At 51.0% G+C, this 22,727-nt stretch overlaps 2 protein-coding genes and 2 non-coding genes across 10 annotated transcripts; 1 reads left to right on the forward strand and 3 right to left on the reverse strand.

The window, feature by feature from the left end:
- Nucleotides 1–665: 665 nt before the first annotated feature.
- On the forward strand, nucleotides 666–1,699 carry OST4 (oligosaccharyltransferase complex subunit 4, non-catalytic). 2 transcript variants are annotated; one of them, XR_002177897.3, is made up of 2 exons: nucleotides 666–839; nucleotides 1,449–1,699. XR_002177897.3 is itself a non-coding variant. In XM_004313484.4 (2 exons), exon 1 carries the CDS (start codon nucleotides 667–669, stop codon nucleotides 778–780), a length of 114 nt encoding a protein of 37 aa, XP_004313532.1. In that variant the 5' UTR covers nucleotide 666; the 3' UTR covers nucleotides 781–803; nucleotides 1,449–1,699. The 2 variants fall into 2 exon arrangements, 1 of the variants encoding a protein (XP_004313532.1); XM_004313484.4 differs by having other exon boundaries at nucleotides 666–803.
- On the reverse strand, nucleotides 1,550–19,587 carry AGBL5 (AGBL carboxypeptidase 5). 6 transcript variants are annotated; one of them, XR_012325777.1, is made up of 16 exons: nucleotides 19,428–19,587; nucleotides 18,045–18,305; nucleotides 17,623–17,794; nucleotides 17,138–17,301; nucleotides 16,386–16,563; nucleotides 15,942–16,120; nucleotides 15,084–15,540; nucleotides 14,411–14,580; nucleotides 13,946–14,081; nucleotides 13,092–13,294; nucleotides 12,270–12,484; nucleotides 4,620–4,772; nucleotides 3,424–3,536; nucleotides 3,071–3,117; nucleotides 2,449–2,579; nucleotides 1,941–2,078 (listed from the first exon to the last, which is right to left on the reverse strand). XR_012325777.1 is itself a non-coding variant. In XM_033838885.2 (15 exons), exons 2-15 carry the CDS (start codon nucleotides 18,257–18,259, stop codon nucleotides 1,907–1,909), a joined length of 2,658 nt encoding a protein of 885 aa, XP_033694776.1. In that variant the 5' UTR covers nucleotides 18,260–18,305; nucleotides 19,428–19,587; the 3' UTR covers nucleotides 1,550–1,906. The 6 variants fall into 6 exon arrangements, 5 of the variants coding, with proteins under 5 accessions (XP_033694776.1, XP_019798629.2, XP_073647613.1 ...); XM_033838885.2 differs by lacking the exon at nucleotides 3,071–3,117 and having other exon boundaries at nucleotides 1,550–2,078; XM_019943070.3 differs by lacking the exons at nucleotides 3,071–3,117; nucleotides 19,428–19,587 and adding an exon at nucleotides 19,251–19,396 and having other exon boundaries at nucleotides 1,550–2,078.
- Nucleotides 19,588–19,943: 356 nt separating this feature from the next.
- On the reverse strand, nucleotides 19,944–20,016 carry TRNAA-AGC (transfer RNA alanine (anticodon AGC)). Its single transcript has one exon. It is a non-coding gene; the product is annotated as a tRNA-Ala (tRNA).
- Nucleotides 20,017–20,367: 351 nt separating this feature from the next.
- Nucleotides 20,368–20,457, reverse strand: TRNAY-GUA (transfer RNA tyrosine (anticodon GUA)). The gene is given in 2 exon segments: nucleotides 20,368–20,403; nucleotides 20,421–20,457. It is a non-coding gene; the product is annotated as a tRNA-Tyr (tRNA).
- Nucleotides 20,458–22,727: the final 2,270 nt, after the last annotated feature.

A 22,727-nucleotide genomic window follows, 5' to 3' on the forward strand; every position in this document is an offset into this window, starting at 1 on the left:
CCATTCTGCACCGCCTCTTACCCCTCTCCCGGCCGCCCGGACCAGGGTGAGGACCCTGAGGGCAGGGCGCAAAGGAAGCACCTGGCCGGGCCGGGAAGCGAAGGGTGGGCAGCAGCATGTGGGCCCGCGACCGAGAGGGGGGCCGGAGTCTAGGGTCAGGCCGAGCCTCCCGCTCGGTCCCGCCGCCACACCCTCGCTCTAGTCCACTCCTCGGCTCCAAGGAAGCGGCCCCAGCGCCCCTAACCCTGTCCCGGACCACGCCAACAGCTCACAGCTGCGCCGTGCCGCGTACGAAGCGAGCGTCTGCAGCCCGCCCGCCCCCTACGGCGGCCGGCCCCTCCTCAGCCCCGCCCAAGACCCCGCCCCTTGCGAGTGCGCCGCGGGAGCAGGCGAGACGCGGGGGCTAGGGAGCCCTTACCGGCCGAGCCTGACGGCCGGAAGTGGCTGTTTTGGGACTGAGCTGGCGCAGCAAACTTCCGGTCCAGGTCTCCTACCTCGAGCTAGTCCACAGATCGTGTCGGAGCCGAGCCCTGCTGATCAGGTGAGAGGCACGCAGGCGCGGTCCACGGCCCATCGGCGGTGGCTGGGCCAGTGCGGCGAGGAAGGGTCCTGGTCTGGGCGAGGAGTGCGCCGGTCCGAGGCTCAGTCCCCCCTCTTCTCCGCAGCATGATCACGGACGTGCAGCTCGCCATCTTTGCCAACATGCTGGGCGTGTCGCTCTTCCTGCTTGTCGTTCTCTATCACTACGTGGCCGTCAACAATCCCAAGAAGCAGGAATGAAAGTGGCGCTTTCTCCGCCCCAGGTAACGGTACGGGGCTGTAGCGCCCAGCCCCAGAGAGTGAGTGGCGGGGCCGCGCCAGGGCGTGAAGGGTTCGAAACTTCAAATCAGAAAGTGTTGGGCCAAGCATGATACTCGGCCCCTTTATCCGCACAGAGCAGCGAGTGCCCTGCCCCCTTCCCCCTTAAACTGCTCCCTGCTAGAACGGGGTGGGTTCCCTAAACCCCCTCAGTCCCCATCTTCCTGTGGTCCCCAGATGCCCAAGTTGATAGTACGGGTACAAGAAAGTACTGACACCCGAAGGAATAAAGGTACTGAGGATGCCGTCCAAGTAAGAGGATTTAGGCTCTTCACTTAAATAGTACTCACTTTTCCAAGGTTGTTTAGGGTTTTATTTAGGCATAATTTTTTTTGTGAGGGGTTGGAAAGATAGAGAATTCTATTTCAGGGGCACAGGGCACTGATTTAGGGGTTGGCTAGTGTAGACCCAAGCCATAGAGAAGAATGGGATGGGGGGAGGTGCTGTGTGAACGTCTGGTAAACCAACCCATAAGTGTGGGCGAGAATTGTAAGGGGGGACAGGCTGGATGGGAGTTGATTCCTGAAGGATTGCCCCAGAGGAAAGCTGCAGCATTTTCCTTACCTCAGGTCTTTCCCCCTCTTTTCTAGGGTTCCAGGACATAGTCTGAGGCAAGATGGAGGGTGTGAGGGGCCTTCACACTTCACTTCATCCCTTCTACCCATCACAACATACAAAGCAACTACACCTGGATTTTTCCAAACAACTTTAATTTCCTCAAAGTCTTCCTTAACCTTATGGAACAAGAAGCTGCCACTGAATAGGGCCCAGCATAGGGGTACTTTATTTTCTACTCCCTCCCCCCAGTATAAAAATATAGATTTTTTTTGTGGTCCCAAAATCGTGTGCTGTGGAGGGAGGGAAGGGGTGGCAGGTCCCTGCTTTGTCCTGTCTCAAGGTGATGCTCTGCTGTGTCTCAGAACAGTGTGGCTGGCGTTCCAAGGAGTTATAATTGTCACATGGAATCAGGAGCTGAGAAAGGGGACTAGCACATTTCTCACTGTGTTCCCCATCTCCGGGTCATGTGCTGGGCGTGAAGGTCAAGGCCTCAGACCCGAGGAGAAACAGTGAGTGGAGGAGATTTAGGGACAAAACAAACCTCAGTTTGGCCCAAGGGCCCCCCACTGTAACAAATCCGGGACTGGGAGTCAGACAGACTACGGGAAATAGGAGAAAAGGCAGGGGCAGAGCAGGGCCGTGGGGGCCCAGCCTGAGGCAGCCTGCAACAGAGAAGAGAGAGGAGTCAGGGTTGTGAAAACTCCGCCCTTCTTCTGGTCTTTCATCCAGGGGCTGGGAGGTGAGAGAGGCAAGGTGGGTGAGGATAGGCAGGTTGAGCACTGCACAGTGGTCTGACAGGAATGGTCTGACCAGCCTGCTCCTTAGGCCTAACTAGAAGTTGTTCTCTTGTCTGTTGGAGTGAAGACGGACAGCATGATGGGGAAAAAAGTCAGGGACTAGGTTCTCAAGGTACATTTAGTCTTTCGGGGGTCAAAGGGAGAAGGGAAGGAAGAAAATGATCTTGAATGGCAGAAATGGGAATAAGGGGATAGAAGTGAGAGGTGGGGTGAAGCGTTGCACCCTGGTGCTCACCGTGGTATGGAGCAGGGTCCCGGCTCTGGCTCACTGCTCTCCCTGCTCCGGGGGGTAGGGGACGTGGGGCCCGAAGAGCCTCTCATCCCTCTGCGAGTCGGCGGTGAGCCCCGGCCCAACCTGGGCCTAGCCTGTGTGGACAGGGGGTAGGCTATGAGGCTGGATTCTTCCATGAACTTTTTGCTTCTAGGTTTCCTTCTAGTATCCACACGTATGAGTGTAGTATGGGTGTCAACACGGGTACTGGGACCTTGAGTTCCTGGGCACTGTTCCTAGCTGAGAAGGTAGGGCAGGATAATAGCTAGAAAACTCTTGGGTTCAGTCTATGACTATACATTCCAAGCTTAACTAGGGGAGTCAGAAGGGTCCAGCATTTAACCTTCATGGCTATACCACGGTCAAGATCTGGCTGAGTAGAGAAGCACGGTGTGGAAAGATGTTGGAGGATTAGTGGGTCTGCCTCAGAGCCTTCATTGCCTCAGCCCCTGCCAGAGCAGCTTAAGCTTCACCTGTTCAGTCAGCTTCTGCCTACACCTAACTTCAGTCAGCCTAGCATGGGGATCTGGAGTGAATCGGAGTTGGTGGCACAGCTGTTCCTAGGAGCAGCAACCAGATGTGTTACCTGGGGAATCCGGGACCCCTCCTGGCGGGAACTCTCCTCGGGCAGGTCTGGGCAGAAAGAGAGGAGAAGCTAAGGCAGGGGCAGGCAAAGCCAAAGCTAGCAGGCTGAGGTTAGGGTATGTCTGGCAGGGATACTGGGATTGGAAGCAAGCAAGAGACCTGGCTGAAGGGGACGGGGGTGCAGCACCGGACAGACAGGCACTCAGGCATCAGAGCAGCTCTCTGCTGTGGTTGTGGGGAGAGGGTGTAAAGCAGTGCTGGGCATTTTCCCTCCCACTACCCAGGTGAACAGCGCCTTGCTGGGCTCTGCAAGAGTCGCTATGCTGGGGACTGGGGAAGACCCAAAAACGTTACCTGTAGTCGGGTCCTGATACAGGGGATCCGAGGTCCAGCCCCTAGCAGGCCTTTCCCAATCACCATGACAGCCTCTGGTTTGTCCCCTGAGGGTAGGAATGAGCAGCTACTCCCTAGGGAACAAAAGAAACTGATATCAGGATGGGGCCAGGGAGAAGAGGTAACTTCCTTTAGATCAGAGTTTCTCAGTATTGGCAATATTGACATTTTGGGCTGGATAATTCTTTGTTGTGGGCGGCTGCCTTGTGTATTTCAGGATGTTTAGCAGCATCTCTGGCCTCTGCTCAGCAGATGCCATTTCTTCCCCTGCCTCCTCCCCACTGTAACAACCAAACATCTCCAGAAAAATGTCCGCTGCCTGGCAAAATCGCCGCTGGTTCAGAAGCACGTCACGCTCTAGTCTGGTCCGAGGGGTAGAACAGTAACTTGAGCTTGAATCAGAACCCACTCAACTGAACTACAATGAATTTATAGACCTTAGAGTTATCCCAGTCATATGTGTGAGCATTCAAGGATCAAGTCATCAGTACCCAAGACTGGTGGATTCAGGGCTACCCGTCGAAGAGAGTTAACAGGTTGGGAGTAGTGGGCTCTGAGGGAGGTAGGAGATGTTAGGCTGAAGTTTTAGAAATCATCCCCATCCAGTGCTTTACACGGCTGGGTCTATAACTTAAAAGGAGAGCAGACGGTCTAGGCTCTTTGTGGATGATATGGTCACACAACATTTGCGGTGGTGACAGGTGAAAGGCCTATGCTTTTTTCATTCTTCAGTTTTGTCTAAGTTGCCCAGCTCCTGGAGTCAGGGAGCTTGAATAAATAGCAGGTAGGAAAAGTCCTCAGGTTCCTCAACTGTAAAAATAAGGATTAAATGAGATAATGTGCTTAGAGCAGTGCCTGCCACATAGTAAACGCTCAATAAGTGGTAACTGTTATTTTATTACACAAAGATGTTCACTAAACTCCAGCCTCCTGTACAAGGGCATTGATGTTAGGGATTTAGGATAATCCAGGAGGATAACTGGTGCCCCTGGTCTGGAGTGGCCTGTATTACATCAAGTCAGGAATGAGGTCCAGGTCACATGGCAGCAGAGCTGGAGGGATTTCTTCAAGCCTAGTCAGGAGTCTGGCCTATGCCCTGGGAGGTAGGGAAGGAAGGAGGTTGGCCAACCCAGATTTCAGGGGCGGTGGGTACAGACCTGATGTGCCGAGTGAGTTGGGCAGTAGGCAGGAGCCCATGTGTAAAGAGGCTGTGTTAGAACTAACAGGAGTTGGGGACGGGGCCGGGCTGCTTGAAGTAGGGTGATGGGTCAGTGGCTGCTGCCGCCGTCTCCTGTCCTGGCTTCGGGGCTCTGAGTGGAAGGGACACAAGCAGATAAAAGGGCAAATAAGTGAGGCATTGTCACTCCCCTGCCCCATTGGCCTTCCCTTGTCAGCAGATGCCTGTTTTCAAGCTTGTCATCACACCAGCATCCCTCTTCTGAAGTAAGTCTAAGATGGGTAGAAAGAACTAATAATTTATTCCAGCTCTCCAGTTTTCATCCAGCCCTCATCCTACTTCACCTCTCTGGAGCTAACCAGCCTACTCACCCACCAGTTCATTCTTCTGGCAAAGAAGTTATTGAGCTTGGCTTTCCTAGGTTCTCCTCTTCCCCCCTAACCGCCCCTTTTCAACTACTTGTCCTGCCCCTAAATGTCAGTGTCCCCCACCATTTTAGCCTTGGTTCTCTCCTGCTCTATGTACTCAAAACTCCCAAGTCTCCCTCTTGCCCTTTTTTTCCTGAACTGCAGTTCTGATTGTCTACTGATCGTTCCTACCTGGCAGTCTCTCATGACCCAAACAAAACTCATTTTCTCCCCCCCTTCCTTTTGTTCTCCCTATCTTGGTGAAAAATCTGCTAGAAACCTTGTTTCCTCTTGCGACTCCTCCCTCACATTTAGATTTGTGTTTAACCCAAATCTGGACAATTCTCCCTCTGCCTTCACTGGAATTCCTCCTTTATTCACCCTTGCCATTGCCAGCATCCAGATACAGGTCTTTATCTCTCATCCAGGCTTTTGAAAAAAATTCCCCACTGGCCTCCCCAGCTTGAGTCTCTTCCCTTTTACAATCCATCCTTCACACAGATGCCAGAAATTATTCTTCTAAAATACAGACCTGATCAAGTCATTTTGGCTCAGGCAAGGGAGAGATACTGAAGGTCTTTTAAAGGATAAAGTCTAAACTTTTTAACGTGGCATTCAGAGCCCCGCCCACTGTGGGTCCAGTCTACACATCCTTAGTAGGATGCTGACTTGATCCTTCACACCGTCTGCTATAGCCTCTAGGGCTACTAGCTATGTGGTTCCTCTGCAAAGTCTGTTTCCTCTTCTAGTGAAACTTTGGACATCTTATATGTCCGATCTCAAATGTCACCTCTATGAATCCTCGCTGACCATTAACAGTAGGATTAATTCTTCTCTTTCATTGTCCTTTGTTCACTTGGCTAGTAATTTTTTATGGTTTCTGTCTCCTTAACTAAATATTAGTACATGTAAAGTACTTAATACTGCCTGGCACATGGTAAGTGCTCAATAAATGTTAGCTAATATTCTAATTGGAACTTGAGTCTCTTGAGGGTAGGGACCTTGTCTTTTCTAATACTGTACATCCCAGTGCCTGTAAAGTACTGCCTGGAAAACCAGAGACCTTAATAAACATGTTGTTTACCCGGATAGCAGACACCCACTGTAGACCGTAAGCTGGCTCAACAATCCCTGTCTCAGGGCATATGGTTATACTCTGTGGGGCAGCTCTCTTGGTCCCTTCTTTGTAGCTAGAGCCTCACTGCTACGGATTCTGAAAGGTGGGGTCCCAGTGGGGTAGATGGTGAGGTAGGGAGATTCTCAGGCTTGGCAGGTCCTTCCTTATCACAGGGGGACAGCAGGTACCAAATGCTCTCAAACGGAATGAGCTGTTAACCTTTGTGGAGCTGAATTCGATGGTAGTTCCAGATGCCAGTTGACTTCTAACAAAGCAACATGTGTTACATGTGAAAAGGCCCTAAAGTAGGAAGCAGGTGACAGTAACTTTACCTTGTCTAGCTACACTAGCAGTGACAAGGCTACTTCTGGAAGGTCCCAAACCAAATTTAAAAAAACTGATACTCGTATGAATAAGGACGAGAAGAAAGGGAGAGATCTCAGGATGGAAGCTACTCTAGCTTTGAGGAGTTTGCCAAGATGCTGGGTACCAATTAGAGTCTAAGACCACAGACAGGAGTCAAAAACAACCAGACCTAGTGAGAGTTGGCACAGCGATGCCAACAAAACCACCGAAGTCAGACTCATGGCCACAGTCACATAACTCGAAACATTACCCACCACCAATGACTTAGAGACACTGTAGAGCCTAGACCTGGGTAATTCTTTGATTAAAACAGGGATGTCAAGATGATGTCAAGTGATAGTGCACAGTAGGCAGAAATAATGAACTTTAATGACAGAGGGGGAAATAGCAGGAAATAGATGATCTGAGAAATATCTATACACAGAAGGATGTTGAAACCATGTTAAGGGATGAAGCCTCACCCCACCCCAAGGAAGGATAAGAGAGCAGGCTAGAAATTGAGTGAAGGCCTCTGGGACATTTGTAGGTTCTAGTAAGGAACTGAGTGGCACTTAAGAAGATACAAAGCGAGGGAGGGAGACGCAAGAGGGAAGAGATATGGGAACATGTATATCTATAACTGATTCACTTTATTATAAAGCAGAAACTAACACACCATTGTAAAGCAATTATACCCCAATAAAGATGTTAAAAAAAAAAAAAGATACAAAGCAAAACAGGCAAATGATATAAAAAATGCCAATGTGAAATGTAAGGATCAAAGGAAAGATATTAAGGATACAACTCAGGAATCGTGCCCCTAAAGAGAGTTTCAGGGTAGGAGACAGGTTCTAGTCTAGGAGAGAGGCCTGATCTGGAAAGTACAAGGCATTTAAAGGTAACACGTCATCACTTAAAAGACTGTCTTAAGGTTCGGGGGCTGCCTGTGAATTTGGCAGCGTGAGCACACAGCCCAGTTTCTCATGTTTTGGCTTCTGGGCCCCGGTATCATCCAGGCCTACCCAGTCTCCATTGTGACAAGAATTAAAGGGAGGAGCCCCAACTCTCTTCTTTCTTGGCTCAAAGCTAGAGAAACAGTGCCTTAAGGCTGAATGCAAGTGATAATGTGAACAGCTCTACATCTAGAGCTTGTGAGATGGTGTTTTATGATAATCAGCCCCTAGGTTCCATTTGGGAGGCCGGACAGTCCTGGGGCAGAGGCCAGAGGCATAGAGCCAGACCCACCTTACCAGTGTATGCGTCAGAGTGGATGTTCTAAGGGCTCGCAATTTTGAGGGGCAGTTGAGTAACCTGTGCCTAGGTCATGCATCATCCCTCCAAAACATCTTTAGAACTGTCCCTACAGGTAGCACCCCAGATCTCACTGGATCCCTAGGATGAACGCAGACCTGATTTATGCCCTGTGAGGGGTGGACAGGCGAGACAAGCCTTCATTCAGCTTCAACTTCCTGCCTTTTATTTGTTCAACAAATATTTGCAGATCATTTAATAAGTGCCAGGCATGGTGCTAGGTGCTAAGGGAATAAATAGATGTGTTAGGAGATATTTCCTGCCATCAAATAAGTTTTATTACTCTGCTATTTAACACAAAACTTTCGCTTGCAGGGGAAAAAGTAAAAGTGATGATGGTGCTGGAGGCACTCTTCCTATGTCCTTTGACTCACTTCTCAAAGGAGCCTCCACTCACCATTGGCCTTTAGCTGCTCTATCAGAAGCTGCTGGTCAGCTGAGACAAGGCATCACAGAGGCCAGGAGAGAATTCTGGTAACCTCAGCTTTAAGTGCCAGAGCTGGGGCGGACTAGAGTGGCCATGGTGGGCTGATGGCTGAAGGCTCCCCGCTTTACACTTAAGTCCCTTGTCTTTTACACCAGTATCCCGCCGGGTAGGGTGGAGGGCTAGGGAATAAGTTTAAGCTATTGAGTGAGACTTGCTTGAATCCAGGGCCAGGACTAGTATGAAGCGAGTGAGGCGCCTAGAGTGCATAGTTTAAGGAGGCCCTTGCCTGACCCTGAGAGCGAGTGCCTTCTTAAATCATGTGTCCTAGGCACCTCACTGGCTTCCCTCTAGTTCGAGCCCTGTTTTCATCAATACATAGGCAACAGAAGGAGGAGCCCATTTACTATCCACCCCCTCCCCAGCAGGTCCTCCTCCGAGCTGTCTGCATCTGCTCGTGCACCAGGAAATCGCACACTTTAGCTGTTACGTTAGCTGTTCCCCAGTGAGCTCTCCCTCCTGCTCCTCGGTGGCAGCTGTGGACAGTGCCCTCTGCGCTCTGAGCCCCGTGGTCAGGGATGTGACCATGGGTCTGGGAAGGCAGTTCTCGGGACCTATTTTGCAGCAGGGGGAGAACGAGGTAAGGAAGATCCTGGCACTATGGTCAGGGGCGCTGGGAGGCAAGGCTTACTCAGGCTCTTCCAGCCTCCTGCCCCAGCAACATTCCTGCTCACCCCAAGTTGGCTACTTTTTGGCTTCTAAAATGTCATCCCCCAGCCTCCGAGGACAGACCCTGCCAGACTAGTTCCCTGATTCTAGCCTAAGCTTCTGGCTGGGCTACCTAGATCTTTTCTGAAATTTTCTGGGTAGCCCAATCTCATGTTCTGTTCTGGCCAATAAAGGATAGTCAGTTAAACGTACGGTTAAATGTGATAAAATTTTTATACATTAGTGGGAATTTTCTTATAAATAAGTTGGTAAGTCAGAAAAAAAAAACCTTGTCAACGCAATCCCCATTTTGGGATTTGGAAAGTATATTTATAGCTGCTTTTATAGTTATAGAGATATGAGGGTCGTGTTCTTCTTATCTCGGAAGACAAAGTATGCCCAGATGTGGCAAAGGCCCAGGGGCCAGATGTGTGGAACTAGGAAATGTCACAAAGCTACAGCATAGGATAAATCACACAAACAAAATGAAGAAGTTTTTCTAAGGGTTAGTTGAAGGTGCCGTGTCCACATACCACAGCTGCATCACAAGTCCCTAGCCCAGGCCAGGGCCAGTCTCCCATCCTGGAGTCTTACAGGGACTTGAGATGAAGTGGTAAAACTGTAGCACCAGCAGATGCTCAGGAGAAAAGGAGTCAAGATTCCTAGACCTGATCTTTCAGGTCCTTACAGTATTCCTGTTTGGTGGTATTAGGAACCTTCTTGACCCCCTGACCTTAGAGACATAGTTTCTTAGTTCTTACAAATATTTATGCAAGTCCCTAGGGTGTCTTGGTACTCAGACCAGCTCTCTTTCTGCTTTTAAGTTCATTTACCTGGGGGAACATGGCTTCTCACTTGGTTTCACCTGTACGTGGATGACTCTTAGATCCAACCCTGATGTCACCTTTTCTACAGTTTGGCCCTTTTTATGCCTGTGGGTCATCTCCATATAGCTAGCCCATGACATCCAAGCATGTCTAAAATAGATAAACTCAGCACTTGGCTTCCAACAATGTCTTACTGTCATCATGACATTTTCCTTTAGCTTGTAGCCATGAAGCTCTCTTAGTTTGTCTCTCTTCCACCACCACTGAATCCTGCCACTTCTATTTCTAGTATGTACATTCATAGACCCTGGTATAGGCACTAGTTATCTCATGTATAAACTACTGCAAGGATCCCACCTCCCCATCCCTGCTTGATTTATATATAAACAGTTCACAGATGGCTCTCTTAAATCTTTTGTTCCCGTCATTCTCAGAAACACAGTCGTTGCCATATGTCTTGTTAACTCATAATCTTTGTTTTCAAGACATTCCGGCTTCTTCCTCCCACCTGCCTTCCTGATTCCCACAGGCAGGGCTTGGCCCTTCGAACCAGCTAGCGCGCCTGCCTGTGGCCCTCTCTACGAGGCAGCTCTGGTCCTGGCTATCACTGTTATCTCTGGAATGTTTTTGTTAAAACCATACACCACCACCCGTTCTTCAAAACCATTTCTCAACTGATCATTCTTTGGGTGATTACTCTTGTGTTTATCTACCACAGTGGCTCCCCATGTTCCCTGTATGTTTATAATGAGTGTGTGCTTTTATGTTGTGTTTACTGCCCTGTGTCCCCCATAAAGTTTCAAGTCAGTCAACCAGGAATTACTTTGTACTGACTATGCCTATTTTCTATTAGTTATTTGGGGGAAGTAACAAATAAACAGAATACATGTCTCTCACTCAAGGAGCTTAATACAACACTCTGCATTTGGTGGGGGGGGAGCAGGGAAGATGTTAATAAAATATTGACTAAAAACTGCCTAGAATCCTCCAGTGGGGACCTAGAAAAGGCTCTTTGCTATTTCCCTTTTGTAATCAGGGAAGGAGAATTTATGGTGCCAATACTCCTTCTATGAGTTAAAAGGAAAAGAAATTAAAAGAAGAAGAAATGTCCAGATTTAAGGTGGGAAACTCAAGTAGACTGGAGCACGAAAGGACTAAATTTGAGTAACTGCCACTTCATAGCTGCGCAACCTTGGACGAGTTACCCTTAAACACCCTCAGTCTCCTCATCAGGAAAGTGGAAATACCACCTATCCCACAGAGTCTTTGTGAGGATTAAATGAAATAAATATGCGATACTGTTTTTTTGTTGTTCACTGTTTAATGCTATTTAAATATAAGGCATTATTATTGCTTTAATACTCTCCTTCTATCAAACAGTGTGCAAAAGTGTCCTTTCCCAATGAAGACAGACTCTAAGAGTGGGGCTTGGAACATAAGCAGAGGTAACTATGGAGCTTCTCAGGGGTAGAACATCTTACTGGTCAAAGCTGGTAAGGCCCGCTGCGCTCTCTCCTGTGGCTGCTCTAACTAGTAGTCAGATTTCCACAGCCACTGACCCCAGTGCATGTTTCTGCTCTGCACCGAAAACTCTGTTGCAAGCTGAGTAGCAGGGAAGTGCTAACGAGGACGAGTGCAGCTTGAAGACCAGCAAAGCTTAGTTCTAGCGTTTAAGCCTCCATACTCTGGCAAGATTGCTGTAGCCCAGAAGCCACATACAATGTTGATTTTTGATTTAGTGTTATTTCCAGAAGTGGCCCGGCAACTGTCTCCCTACTACAGTCCAGGTCACTCCCGAGGAACGGCTCTGGATTCCCTTCCTCTTCTTCCCTGAAGGCCCACCTGTTTTGGGGCTACACTGTGACCCAGAATCTCTTATCTTGTATCAAGCAGGGTCTCCTTGGCCAAACCCAGGGGCACAGCTGAGCACTTGTGACCACTGCTGGAAGGGGCTAGACTGTTGCTTTGTAAGCCTAGAACAGGAGCTGTCTGTAGTTGTTCCATTTTTCTTTGGAAGAGCTGGCATCCTTCTGATAACACTTTCTGAACAGGCTCTGAAGCTAGGAACAATTTCAGCCCATAGAGACCCTGGAGAGGATTCTCCGTCTTTGTATGGTGCTGCGATTTGGATTGTGAGGACATCTCCTTATGTTGCTCCCAACAAGACCGACCCTGTCCTTGACGTGGAGGCTCCATGTCTCAGTGTGACCCTGCTCTAGCCAGTGTTTCTTCCTTGGAAACTTTCCTGCCTCCCAGCAGTTGCTGAGACCCAGATACCGCGGACTCCCGCCTATGCCATATACGGTACCGTCTGGAGCTCGTGCCGCAGGGAACACCAAGGTCGCAGAAGAGGCTGTAGATTCTGCTATATACTAATTTTATTGATTCACCCCTTGGTCCCAGGCCAAGTGTGTATCTTCAAGCTCTCACTTCCCCCAGCAATGCCCCAAACAAGTGAACACCTGTTGCAGGGGCTCCCAGACTAGCTTACCTCTGACGGGGCCCAGCACCCGGTGGCTGACCTTTTGGGTGCTGGAGCCCAGGCCTGGCAGCCCTGCAGGCCGGCTGCCATGAAAAGGAAAGCTGAGGGAGTTCTTCATCTGTGGAGAATTTTGTTGACTGCTGCTGCTACCACCAGCACTTGTGCCAGTGCTAAAACTTCGCGTGCAGCTCAAGGTATTTTCAGAGCAGGAAACAGGCAGCCCACTGCAAAGAAGCAGACGCCAGTTAACCCTGGGCCAGGGAGGTTGTTGCAAGTCTTTCCCCATGGTCTGATGCTCAGTAAAGCATCACCTCTGGAATGAAAAGGCACAGGGAGGGATTTACGTCCATGGATAAGGTACCTAACCTGGGGCATCTCAGGATGCCTGGGAGCCCCTGTTCACACATAACGCGCTCCTGCAGACAATACACTAAGAGCCATAAGGGCTGTCCCTGGGCAGCTTTAACTCCCAGCGAATTCCCCTTTAATGCCTTGGTGCTGCCCTTGGACCCCTCAGTCATTCACAACCACTGGAAGCTGAGCTTTGCCCCCACCCGCACCCTAACTGTATTTGATTTGTGCAGGGCTCTGGAGCAGGGAATCCCCTAGCCTGCTTTTCAGATATCTGGGAAGTATGCAGCTCCAGGTAAAAGGGAAGAGGATCCCATTCTCCAAAAAATACACTGATCTTACTAATTTAAGTTTACCCTGGAAATATTCACCATGTGGCCCTTCTGGAAGTTGGTAATCACACAAATTCCTTGGAACTCCTCGCTCTAGAGCCCTGTTCCACTTTCACAGCTTTTCTCCCTTCCACCCTGCTGGCCTTACTTGTTACTTTTGGGTGGAGTTCGAGAGCCTCTCTTCTTGTTGACACCCGTGTTCACAGTAGTGCTCAGGCCTCGACTGCTGCGCACGTGTTTTAGCATCCAGGCCCGGAGGTTCGTGAGGCTGTTATGCTCTGACAGCACAATTCGGGGCCATGGATTGCATTCTGCCATGTCCAGAGCTGCAATGGCCATAGCTCGTCCCACCTGTGGGGAGAGTCTGGTTTGGCTCAGTGTCTTGGTCTTCCAACCTAGGGTGCTGTGTTGGTTTGGGGTGCACAGCACAGTGGAAGGGAAGGAGAGGCCGGCCTCACGTTTGCTCAATGAGTATCCCAACTTTTGTGCTCAGGCTGTTTATCCCAAGTGGATTTAGAGCTATTCCCTAAACTGTTGCCCATCTGGGGCCCTCATCCATTACGAGCAGGGGCAGGTGGGCTTTCTGGCTGGCACCAGGCAGGAGTTCTCCCAGCAGGAGAAGGCACTGGGATCTCTTCTATAACCCACAGCTCTTTCTACACCTCTTGTGTGCCCTAGGACACCAGGATCGTCAGGTACCTCTGCAGAGGGGGTACTTTTAGGTCAGTAGTGAACAAATGCAATAGAAGGAGGAAGACAAGCTCAGGGGTTCTCTATGGCGGGGCTGGGGGGAGGTCAGAATAGTGCGCACTCATCCTCTCAGTACTCTTACAGTCAGAGGCCTGCGCCTGTTAACCGAGGAAGCCAACCACAGTGGTTGAGAGATGAGGCAGCGATAGTGGTGCGCCTGTCCTCAGAGGACCTTAGAGTCAGGTAGCAAGAGTGAGGGCCTTTCCAGACTTTGCGGTTTCCCTTTTCCCCACTCATCCCCTGCATGCATACCTGCTCAAACTGTTCCACAGTGTATCTGGAGGGGAAGGCCGGCAGGGGAGGGGGGCTGGCACGTCCGTTGTCATGGCAGGCGGCAGGGATACTGTTTACTGAGCGTCCAGTGTTGTAGTTGCATTCAAGTGTGTAGCTAAGACACAGAGACATTTATCAGACAGAATCTGGACAGAACCACAGGGGGACAGCCTAGGCGGTCTATGAGACAATCATTTGGGAAAAAATATACACAAATAGAAAGTGCTAATCCCGAGCAACTAGAAATTGACCTTGGCGCTTTATTATGTACCTAAGAAGGTCCCCAAAAGGGACCTTTAGTGTCCCAGACTAAAGACAAGAACACTAGTTGTGAATCTGTCCTTGGAGAAGACTTCGGCTACCCCTGCCCCTTGAGCGCCCTCGACTGGGTACTGTCTTCTTTGGGAAGCTACTTCATCAACTGTATCTCAATTTCCACCCAACCTGTGGATTATCCCTGAGGCTTTGTAGATTGCAACCCGGCCGCTTCCCTCTTTAGACTGGCCATCTCTGCGGTCTCGGGCATACATGTTCTTCTCTGAGAAATTGCAGCCCTGGAAGTCAAAGTGGGCTGAGTTCAAGGAGATGAGCTTTGGATACAGCATATTTTCCACCTGTTTGGGCGAGGAAAAAGGCAACTCAGAAGGAGAGACAGAGCAAGAAGGGATTTGGACAAGGAAGAGATGCCAAGCATGCGGCCACGTGCCTTAAACACAGCAGACACCTTCCGAACCATCGGCAGTACTCAGTGTTGAAAAATTCTCACTGAATGTTTGACAATATTTCTAGGTGTTGGAAAGGTACGATTCTACCTCTTTTTAAGCCTTTCTTCTCTCCAATAATGCGAAATTCTCCTCCTCCCCTGGTTTCCCAAACCCTAGAAAAGACTAGGATGCCGACGGCTTGACCCTCATTCAGAGGTCATGACGTAACGACTGAGACGTGAGGGGCCCAGTGCTGCCCCTTCTTGGCTCTCTGGAGCTCGCTCAGGATAGTGTACCTCTTGCAGCCCCAGGCTTTCCTGCCAGAAGGCCCCCTTCCCTCCATTTGTGGCCTGACCTTTATTTCCTAACCTGCAACACGTCCCACACTCACATGACCACCTGTGGATTCCTACCTGGGTGTTCTCGTCACTAAAGCTGTTTCCATACATGAAGCAGCCCCTTTTAGAAGCATGTCCATGCAGGTCCACGTAGTAAGCAACACCACTCTCTTTGGGGGGGATGGTGTCGGGGTCTGGATGCTCAGCCTCAGTGGACCGCTGTGGCATAATCCACACGCTGTGGTGCTTCGGCTCTGCTGGCTCGGTCTGTGTCCAGGCCTCAGGGCTCCCCCCGTCAGGTGAGTGCCCAAGGCGAGCTTCATTTCGGAGATTGTTGGCTTTCTCAAGGTCAGAAAGGGGAGCATTAGGAGGGAGATGGGGACTGCGCTGGTGCTCAGAGGGACTCTGGGAGTTCAGACGGGAGTGCACGTGGTGGTAGAGAAGCACAGCTTTAGCCCCGTAGACGGCTGGGTGCAGGACTGCATCAGGCTTCAGGTACTGACGGTTCAGATTCACTCCACGCGAGTCTGTGCTGTAGAGAAACAAGGACCAAAGCAGGGTCTAGAGGGCTGGGCCAGCGAAGGAGACACTAGAGTAGATGAAAAGGAGACTTGACTTGTGACACGAGAGGCTGAGGGTGCGTTAGGAAAGAAAGAACTGAGGCAGGCCCCCTCTGTGGCCAGCTGTCAGCCCTCCCACAGAACCCTAAAAGACAGCTCCCTCGGCTCAGCTGGACCTGGGCATTCCGGCTCTTCTCCTAGAGAGTGCCACTAGATGGGACACTCCTTCTCAGGTCACTGGATGATCACATGAACCTGCCCTTGTTAGGGTGCCAGAGGACTGGGAACACAGACGTTAGATGAGAGTCTTCCACTGAGATGCAGGGCGTGAGGGGACTGGGAACAATCCAGGCGGGCTGGGGACGCTGCTTACCGGTAGTGGCCCCGGACTACGCCATCGGGGTTTAACATGGGAATCAGCTTAAAGACAAAGAGGCGACGTAGGGTTTGGGCCCGAGGATCGTCAGGTCGAAGGATGAAGTCCAGAAAGCCATTGAAGACAAAGCTAGATGGAGTCTCCCCAGGGTGTACCCTGCTGCTTAGGAAGAATATCTGAGGTGGAGAGGAGAGCAGTTATTAGGTCAGTTGCTCTATATTCCGCGGTCATCATGTGGGGATAGTGGTGGGATGAGGTGGAAGCAGCCACTGGACTTCCAGCTGGCTGAGTCTGCAAATGAAGTAGGAGCCGTCACACTTGCCTCGGAATGCAGGCTGAGGCCGTGTCCACGGGGCTGCGGAATAACATGGCCTTAAGCTACCAGCAGTGCCTGGAGCTGGGCAAAGGCCAAGGTACTACCTTTATGCTATTTCTACTCACCCTCTTGCCTGTGAAACGGAATGGTCGGGGTGTGCTGGCATCAGGAAATAGCTGCTCTAGGCGGGGCTCTCGATCTTCTCGAAGCCCATGGCAGGAACTGATCGTTAGCAGGTCTACACGCAGTCCATCCAGAGAGTAGCAAAGGGTCTCCCGGTGGTAATAGATGGTATCTAGGGGGCTGTAGAGGTACAGGTCGTTAAGCCAGGAGAAGTCCCTGCAGTCCTACCAACAGGTGGGCCTTGTCACGAGCCCAGGATTTGTGGGATCTGGTACTTCACCCTAGCCTTTGGGGCCTTACAGTCCCTCACAGTTTTAAATGAGGCTGAGGATTTGGGTGGGTCTGCGTTGCCAGAAGGCAGGGAACAGGACAGGATAAACTTACTGTTTTTTCCCCGGTTTATGGTGCCCTAGGATAGACTACTTTGCATAGACACAGCGAGTTGGCCTCTGCTGGGGCAGGAGAACAAGTGTGTGCTGAGCGATGGCAGCGCTGGCGCAACTCTGGGAAACTGAGGGGAGCTAGGATGCTAAGAGGCCTGAAGTAGGCAGGTGGATAAGTGGAGTGGAGCGGTGGTAATGCCAAGATCAAGGTCACACAGAAACATCTGTCAAAGGTACCCCAAATCCCACATTCTGTACAGAGAAAAGAACAGATGAGGTTTTGTTTCAGGGCTCTTAGGGCAAGTTCCAGGAGTAGCAGAGGTGCTGTGTGGTCCAGGACTGCATGACAGGAGTAAGAATGCGGCTGGCACCTGCTATGGGTAGGGTGGTTCTCCAGAAAGCGCTGGTCCAGCTGGTTTAGCAAATCCTGGCAGTCACTGTAGGAGAAGGGGTAGCAGAAGGCGAAGAAGGTGGTGGCCCCACGGCTTTCCACGAAACGGTGAACAAAGGATAACACAAACTGCGTCTCTGTCATCTGAGGAGCAGAGGAGGAAGAGAGAGGGGCAACAGGCCATCGGCGTCAGAACTAAGATCCTACTGGGGTCACCAGGAACTGACCTCACACCCTCATCACTTTTACCAACGTCCCTCCCTCTGAAACTCCACGTGACAGCCAGATCCTTCTAGGCTTCCCGAGGCAGGGGCTTATCTTGGACTCCAGCTGGCGCCAGAGGGACGCTGGTACCAAAACCTGGTGTCCCGCCTGCCTAGCACGCTGTATCGAAGGGACTCCTCTTTCCTTTTCCTCATCTGCTTTAGCACCCAAGTCCGTCTATCCTCCTCATGGGGAACTTACCTCAAAGGTGGGCCGGTCTCGAATGCGTTCCCAGCGTGGCCGGGTGGGCAGTGTGCGCACAAAGGGGGCCATGCCCTGGGAATACAGCTTGCTTTGCTTGTTCATGTTCATGACGTTGATCTTGATGAGTTTCCCTGGAGTTCCTCCCCGGACACTGAAGTAGAACCATGACCTGAGGGCCAGAGTAGGAGAGACAGGTCATTCTACATGGGAGGGTTGGAGAGGAGCTATGTGGGAGAGCTGGAGCAAGCCAAACTGGGAAAGGGCTACTTGGTAGGGAGAGAGGGAGGGAGGGAGAGGAAGGGGGAGTGGGAGGGGAAGGGTAGTGTGCTGGCACGAACTCTCAGTCAAAGGGCTAACTGAAGCACGGGTGCGGGGTCAGCCTCTCTTCCTTCTTCCACCCTCCATTACTCTCCTCTTACCTGTTCCCATTCTCGAATTCTGTTTCAGCACAGTCTGGTCGGGTCCACACGTTGAACTCATAGTCAGGGGAAGAGGCAATGCTGCTGGTGGAGGCCGAGGCACCACCCACTACTCCTTCCCCATCACTAGACACAGATTCCACCTTCTCCACGTGGGCTAGGTTCCCTGAATCAAAGCGAGAACTGAACAGCAATCCCCCACAGCGCAGCTCCATGGTGGGGCTGGGAAAGCATCCTCCTGCCCCACTCAGGCCCTGAGAGCTGGGGAAAAATGGTGGGGTAGGGAGGAGAGGGAAGAAAAATGAAAACATGTTCTTTGAGTATCTCTGGGTGAATGAGAGCTGCTCTTAGGGAGTGCCCTAAGAAACAAGAGTCTCTCTCCGCCTTAAAAAAAAAGGGTAGAAGTGGGGTTCCAGCAAAGGCCAAGAATAAGCAGTATTCTGTCCCCACACTAAGGGTTATAACTGACCTCAAAGGACCCAATTTTACCACAGCTTGGCGATTCCAAAATGAAATACTCAGTGGCTTAAGTATGCTGAGAAACACTAGACTCTAAGTTTCTTTGCAGCCCAAAGATTACAGAAGCTAGAGAGGTCAGATTGCCCAAACCTAGCCAAGACACACCCACCACCACATGTGGCCATCTTGAGAGATGGGCCATTCTGGATCTCTGGTTCCCAGACTGGCTCCCTACTCTGGAGAAGAGCAGAGTGGAGAGAACCAAGTTTCTAACTTTGGATGGGCAGCTTCCTCTCTCCACTCCTCTGTCCTCACAAGTACTGACCAGGCAGTTTTCTGTTGCTCCCCTGAGCCCTGGAAGGGCTGGTTCTTACTTTTTTGTTATTACCCCATACCTATCAGGGAGGAAAACTAGACGTGTGGCCTTTGCCAAGCCAAAGGAAACTGGTCAGAAGCCACCTGCTCACCTGGAGACTACAGCTCAAACCCAGTTAGGGTACGGGTCTATTCCACCCCCTCACCCCCAGTCCTGTAAGCAGTGAAGCCCCTGAAAAAGCTACCCTGGTAGTTATGGGTTAGTAATGGGTGTTCTGAGCATCCCTAAAAAACAAGTGGCCGATAGAGACCTACTTGGGGACAGGGGGATGGCTTCTCGACCCACAACTCTGAAGGACCCTCACACAAGGACCGAGACTGTCCCGGCCGGAGTGGGGTTTGTTGGCTTGGGACGGTTCTGGGCGGACTCACACTCGCGGGAGGGTAGGAAGGCAGGGCGTAGCGGGTAACAGGCGAGGCCACAGGAGCGGGGGTGCGGCCGGGGGCACCCCGGGCGAGGGGCGGGGTGGGATTCCAGGGGGGCTCCGGGCCGCGGGGGGCTGAAAAGGGGGCGGGGCCGGGGCCCGCACTCCACGCAGAGCCCCTCACCTCTCTCCGGGCCGGTGATCCCGCTCCCTCTCCCGCTAGCAAGGCGCCACCTGGGCCCCGGCACCCGGGCCCTCCACCCAGGGCCCAAACAAAACCCGAGCGCCGTGGTGCCGGGACCCCGCTCTGCCGGGAAACAAGAAGTCTCACGCCTATTGGCCGCGGGGACAGCTGGCTACCCGCCCAGTAAGGCTCGCTGCCATTGGCCAGCACGCCGGGGTTCCCTCGCACATTTAGCGGGTACCTGAGCCCGTACTGTTTGGGGGCTCGACCTGCGGGCCCGGCGGGAGGGTTCCACCCGCGTCTTCTCAGAAGACGGTTAACGGCCTGCCCACCGGGAGGAGGAAAAGACGAAGTGACCAAGAAGGACACTGGAAAAGACTCACCTGCAAAATAAAAAGACGGTGTGTGACGCTAACAATTGCCTACGGTACTGCTCTGTGTATTACAAAACACCCACCAGCTTCAGCCACTCTCTTGCGGTTCGGGGATCCTCCAGTGCCCGGGCCAAAAACCGAGTGGAGGATGCGGGCATCGATCCCGCTACCTCTCGCATGCTAAGCGAGCGCTCTACCATTTGAGCTAATCCCCCGGCCGTTGTTGGCTTCTTTCTTTTTGCCTTACAGGTTGTTCCGGGGTGTCCACTGACCAGTGAACCGACCGCAATTCAGAACATTCATTTAGCTTAGCACTCAAGTGCAGCGGGACCAGGGGCAAGATTTTTAAAAGCAGACATATAATAATTACACATAAGCAATAATAAGCCTCATTTAAAAGCACAGGTTAACATTCCTTTGCATGTAACCCCCAAGAGGGCGTACCCATACCCTATTTACTGCATATATGTTTCACGGAACATCTGCAGTGCGTACGCAACTCACAGCCGGCTTCTAGGTAAGCTTTTCTCCTCTGAATGAGTGGAAGCTAAAAAGATAACACGAAGTCCTTCGAGCCGGAATCGAACCAGCGACCTAAGGATTGCCGTAACTCGTTCCACTACAGTCCTCCGCTCTACCAACTGAGCTATCGAAGGCCCCGCTGCTGTAAGGAGCTGCCGTCGTTCCTCTAATACTTACCAAGACCTCACTCCAGGGTCTCAGTAATTTTAGGGTGGTCTGGCCCCCACCCTCTAAAGGAACTCCCCGGGGCCGAGCTCCTCCAGGGTGCACAGAACAGAGGAACCCGGAGACAGAAATGCGAGCAAAGGGCGCTGCCAAAGGACCCGCTTTCCAACCCTGGACGAAGGAAACACGGGCAATACAGTTTCCCTTCCGTTTCCTTGCTTTTTACAAAACGATACCGCCCCCCCGCCCCCACCAGCTGTGGTTTCTTACAGGACTGCGGACACTTCGAGACCTGGCCCACAACCCTGACTTATGGGCCGCATTTCTCCAGCCGGGCGGGTACGCACACGTGCTCTACAATCGCCCGGCGCCCGCTGGGTTTGCAAAGCCGACCGCTTACGTTCGCTATTTCCGCTCCTCGTTTCTCTCCGGTTTCTCCAAGGGCGTCAGTAAAATCCTACTGCTCTCCTGATGTGAAGGACATTCATTCAGTCAATTAACCCATGTTTGTCAGGATCTCTTCCTCCTAAGAGCAAGAAAGATACAAACCACCGAGCTGCTGGAGGCGAGCCTGGCGGCGCTGGAGCGGGCCACGCGGGATGCCCGGGATTAGTGATTGCGGACGCGGCCCTGAGCCGGGCGGGGAGTCGGGCCGCTAGCATTCACCCGGCTCCCGCCCCTGCCCGCCTCACACCTGCATCTCTCCTTCCAGGGGCCTGGCATGCCAGCCCACAATCCTTTGCCCACTAAAAGCTCCCGGGATTTTAAAACAAAGAAACAAACCTAAAACCCAACTCGTGCGTGAAGATTTGCTTCGCGGTGTGGCGGGGTGGGTGTGCGGGGAGACCTGGTCTCCATTGCCAGCTCTGCAACCGCCTGTGTTACCCCGAGTCACAATCGCCCGGGCAAATCCAGGTCGGGCGATGGTTTTAAGCCCCTTGCGGCTCCAACATTTTTGGGGTTCGCTCAGTCTGTTTTAAATCCGAAGTTTCTGTTGTCACTGAACGCAACACGGGGTTCACGCCTGTGCCCATCCACAAAGCAGGAGGTTAACATCTTCCCATTGATGTATTGGTTTAACTTCATTCTGCTGCTGCAAATGCTACCATTATGTCCTAGAACGTTAGTTTGGGGTAGTTTTCTTGGAACGGTGATTAGCGCTCTCACTGTCTTTCTTGTGGGGGGGGGGGGGGCTGGAAAGCAGAATATAATTACGTTGCTTGGGGTTTTTGTTTTGTTTTTGAGCGAAATTCACATAACATACAGCTAACTATTTTAAAGTATGAACAATTCAGTGGCATTTAGTACGTTCACAATGTTGTGCAAACCTCTCTCTAGTCTAAAATCTTCTTTTTTTAAAAATCACCTTGGAAGAACACCCTGTACCCTTAAAGTAATCACTCCCATCCATACTTCACCCAGCCCCTGGCAACGACTAATACGCTTTCGGTCTCTACGGATTTACCTATTCTGGAGATTGCATACAAAAGAAATCGTAAAATATGTGACTTTTTGTGTTAATTTCTTTCACTTATCATAATGTTTTGAGAGTCATTGAAATTGTAGCATGTATCTGTACTTGTCCCTTTTTATGGCTAAATAATATTCTATTCCTTTGTTGATTCTTCTGTTGATGGACCTTAGGGCTATTTCCACCTTTTGGTGTTTTTTTTTTTTAAAATAGATCTTCATTGGAGTATAATTGCTTCACAATACTGTGTTAGTTTCTGTTGCACAACAAAGCGAATCAGCCATATGCATATACATGTCCCCATATCCCCTCCCTTTTGAGCCTCCCTCCCGTCCTCCCTATCCCACCCCTATAGGTCATCGCAAAGCACGGAGCTGATTTCCCTGTGCTATACTGCTGCTTCCCACTAGCTATTTTACATTCGGTAGTGTATATATGTCGATGCTACTCTCACTTCGTCCCAGCTTCCCCCTCCCACCCCATGTCCTCAAGTCCATTTTCTATGTCTATGTCTTTATTCCTGCCCTGCAACTAGGTTCATCAGGACCTTTTTTTTTTTTTTTTTAGATTCCATATATATGTGTTAGCATACGGTATTTGTTTTTCTCTTTGAGACTTACTTCACTCTGTATGACAAACTCTAGGTCCATTTATCTCACTACAAATAACTCAGTTTCATTTCTTTTTATGGCTGAGTAATATGCCATTGTATATATGTGCCACATCTTCTTTATCCATTCATCTGTCGATGGACATTTAGGTTGGTTC

This window comes from Tursiops truncatus, chromosome 14, assembly GCF_011762595.2.
Source record: "Tursiops truncatus isolate mTurTru1 chromosome 14, mTurTru1.mat.Y, whole genome shotgun sequence".
In the NCBI taxonomy this organism is placed as follows: Eukaryota; Metazoa; Chordata; class Mammalia; order Artiodactyla; family Delphinidae; genus Tursiops; species Tursiops truncatus.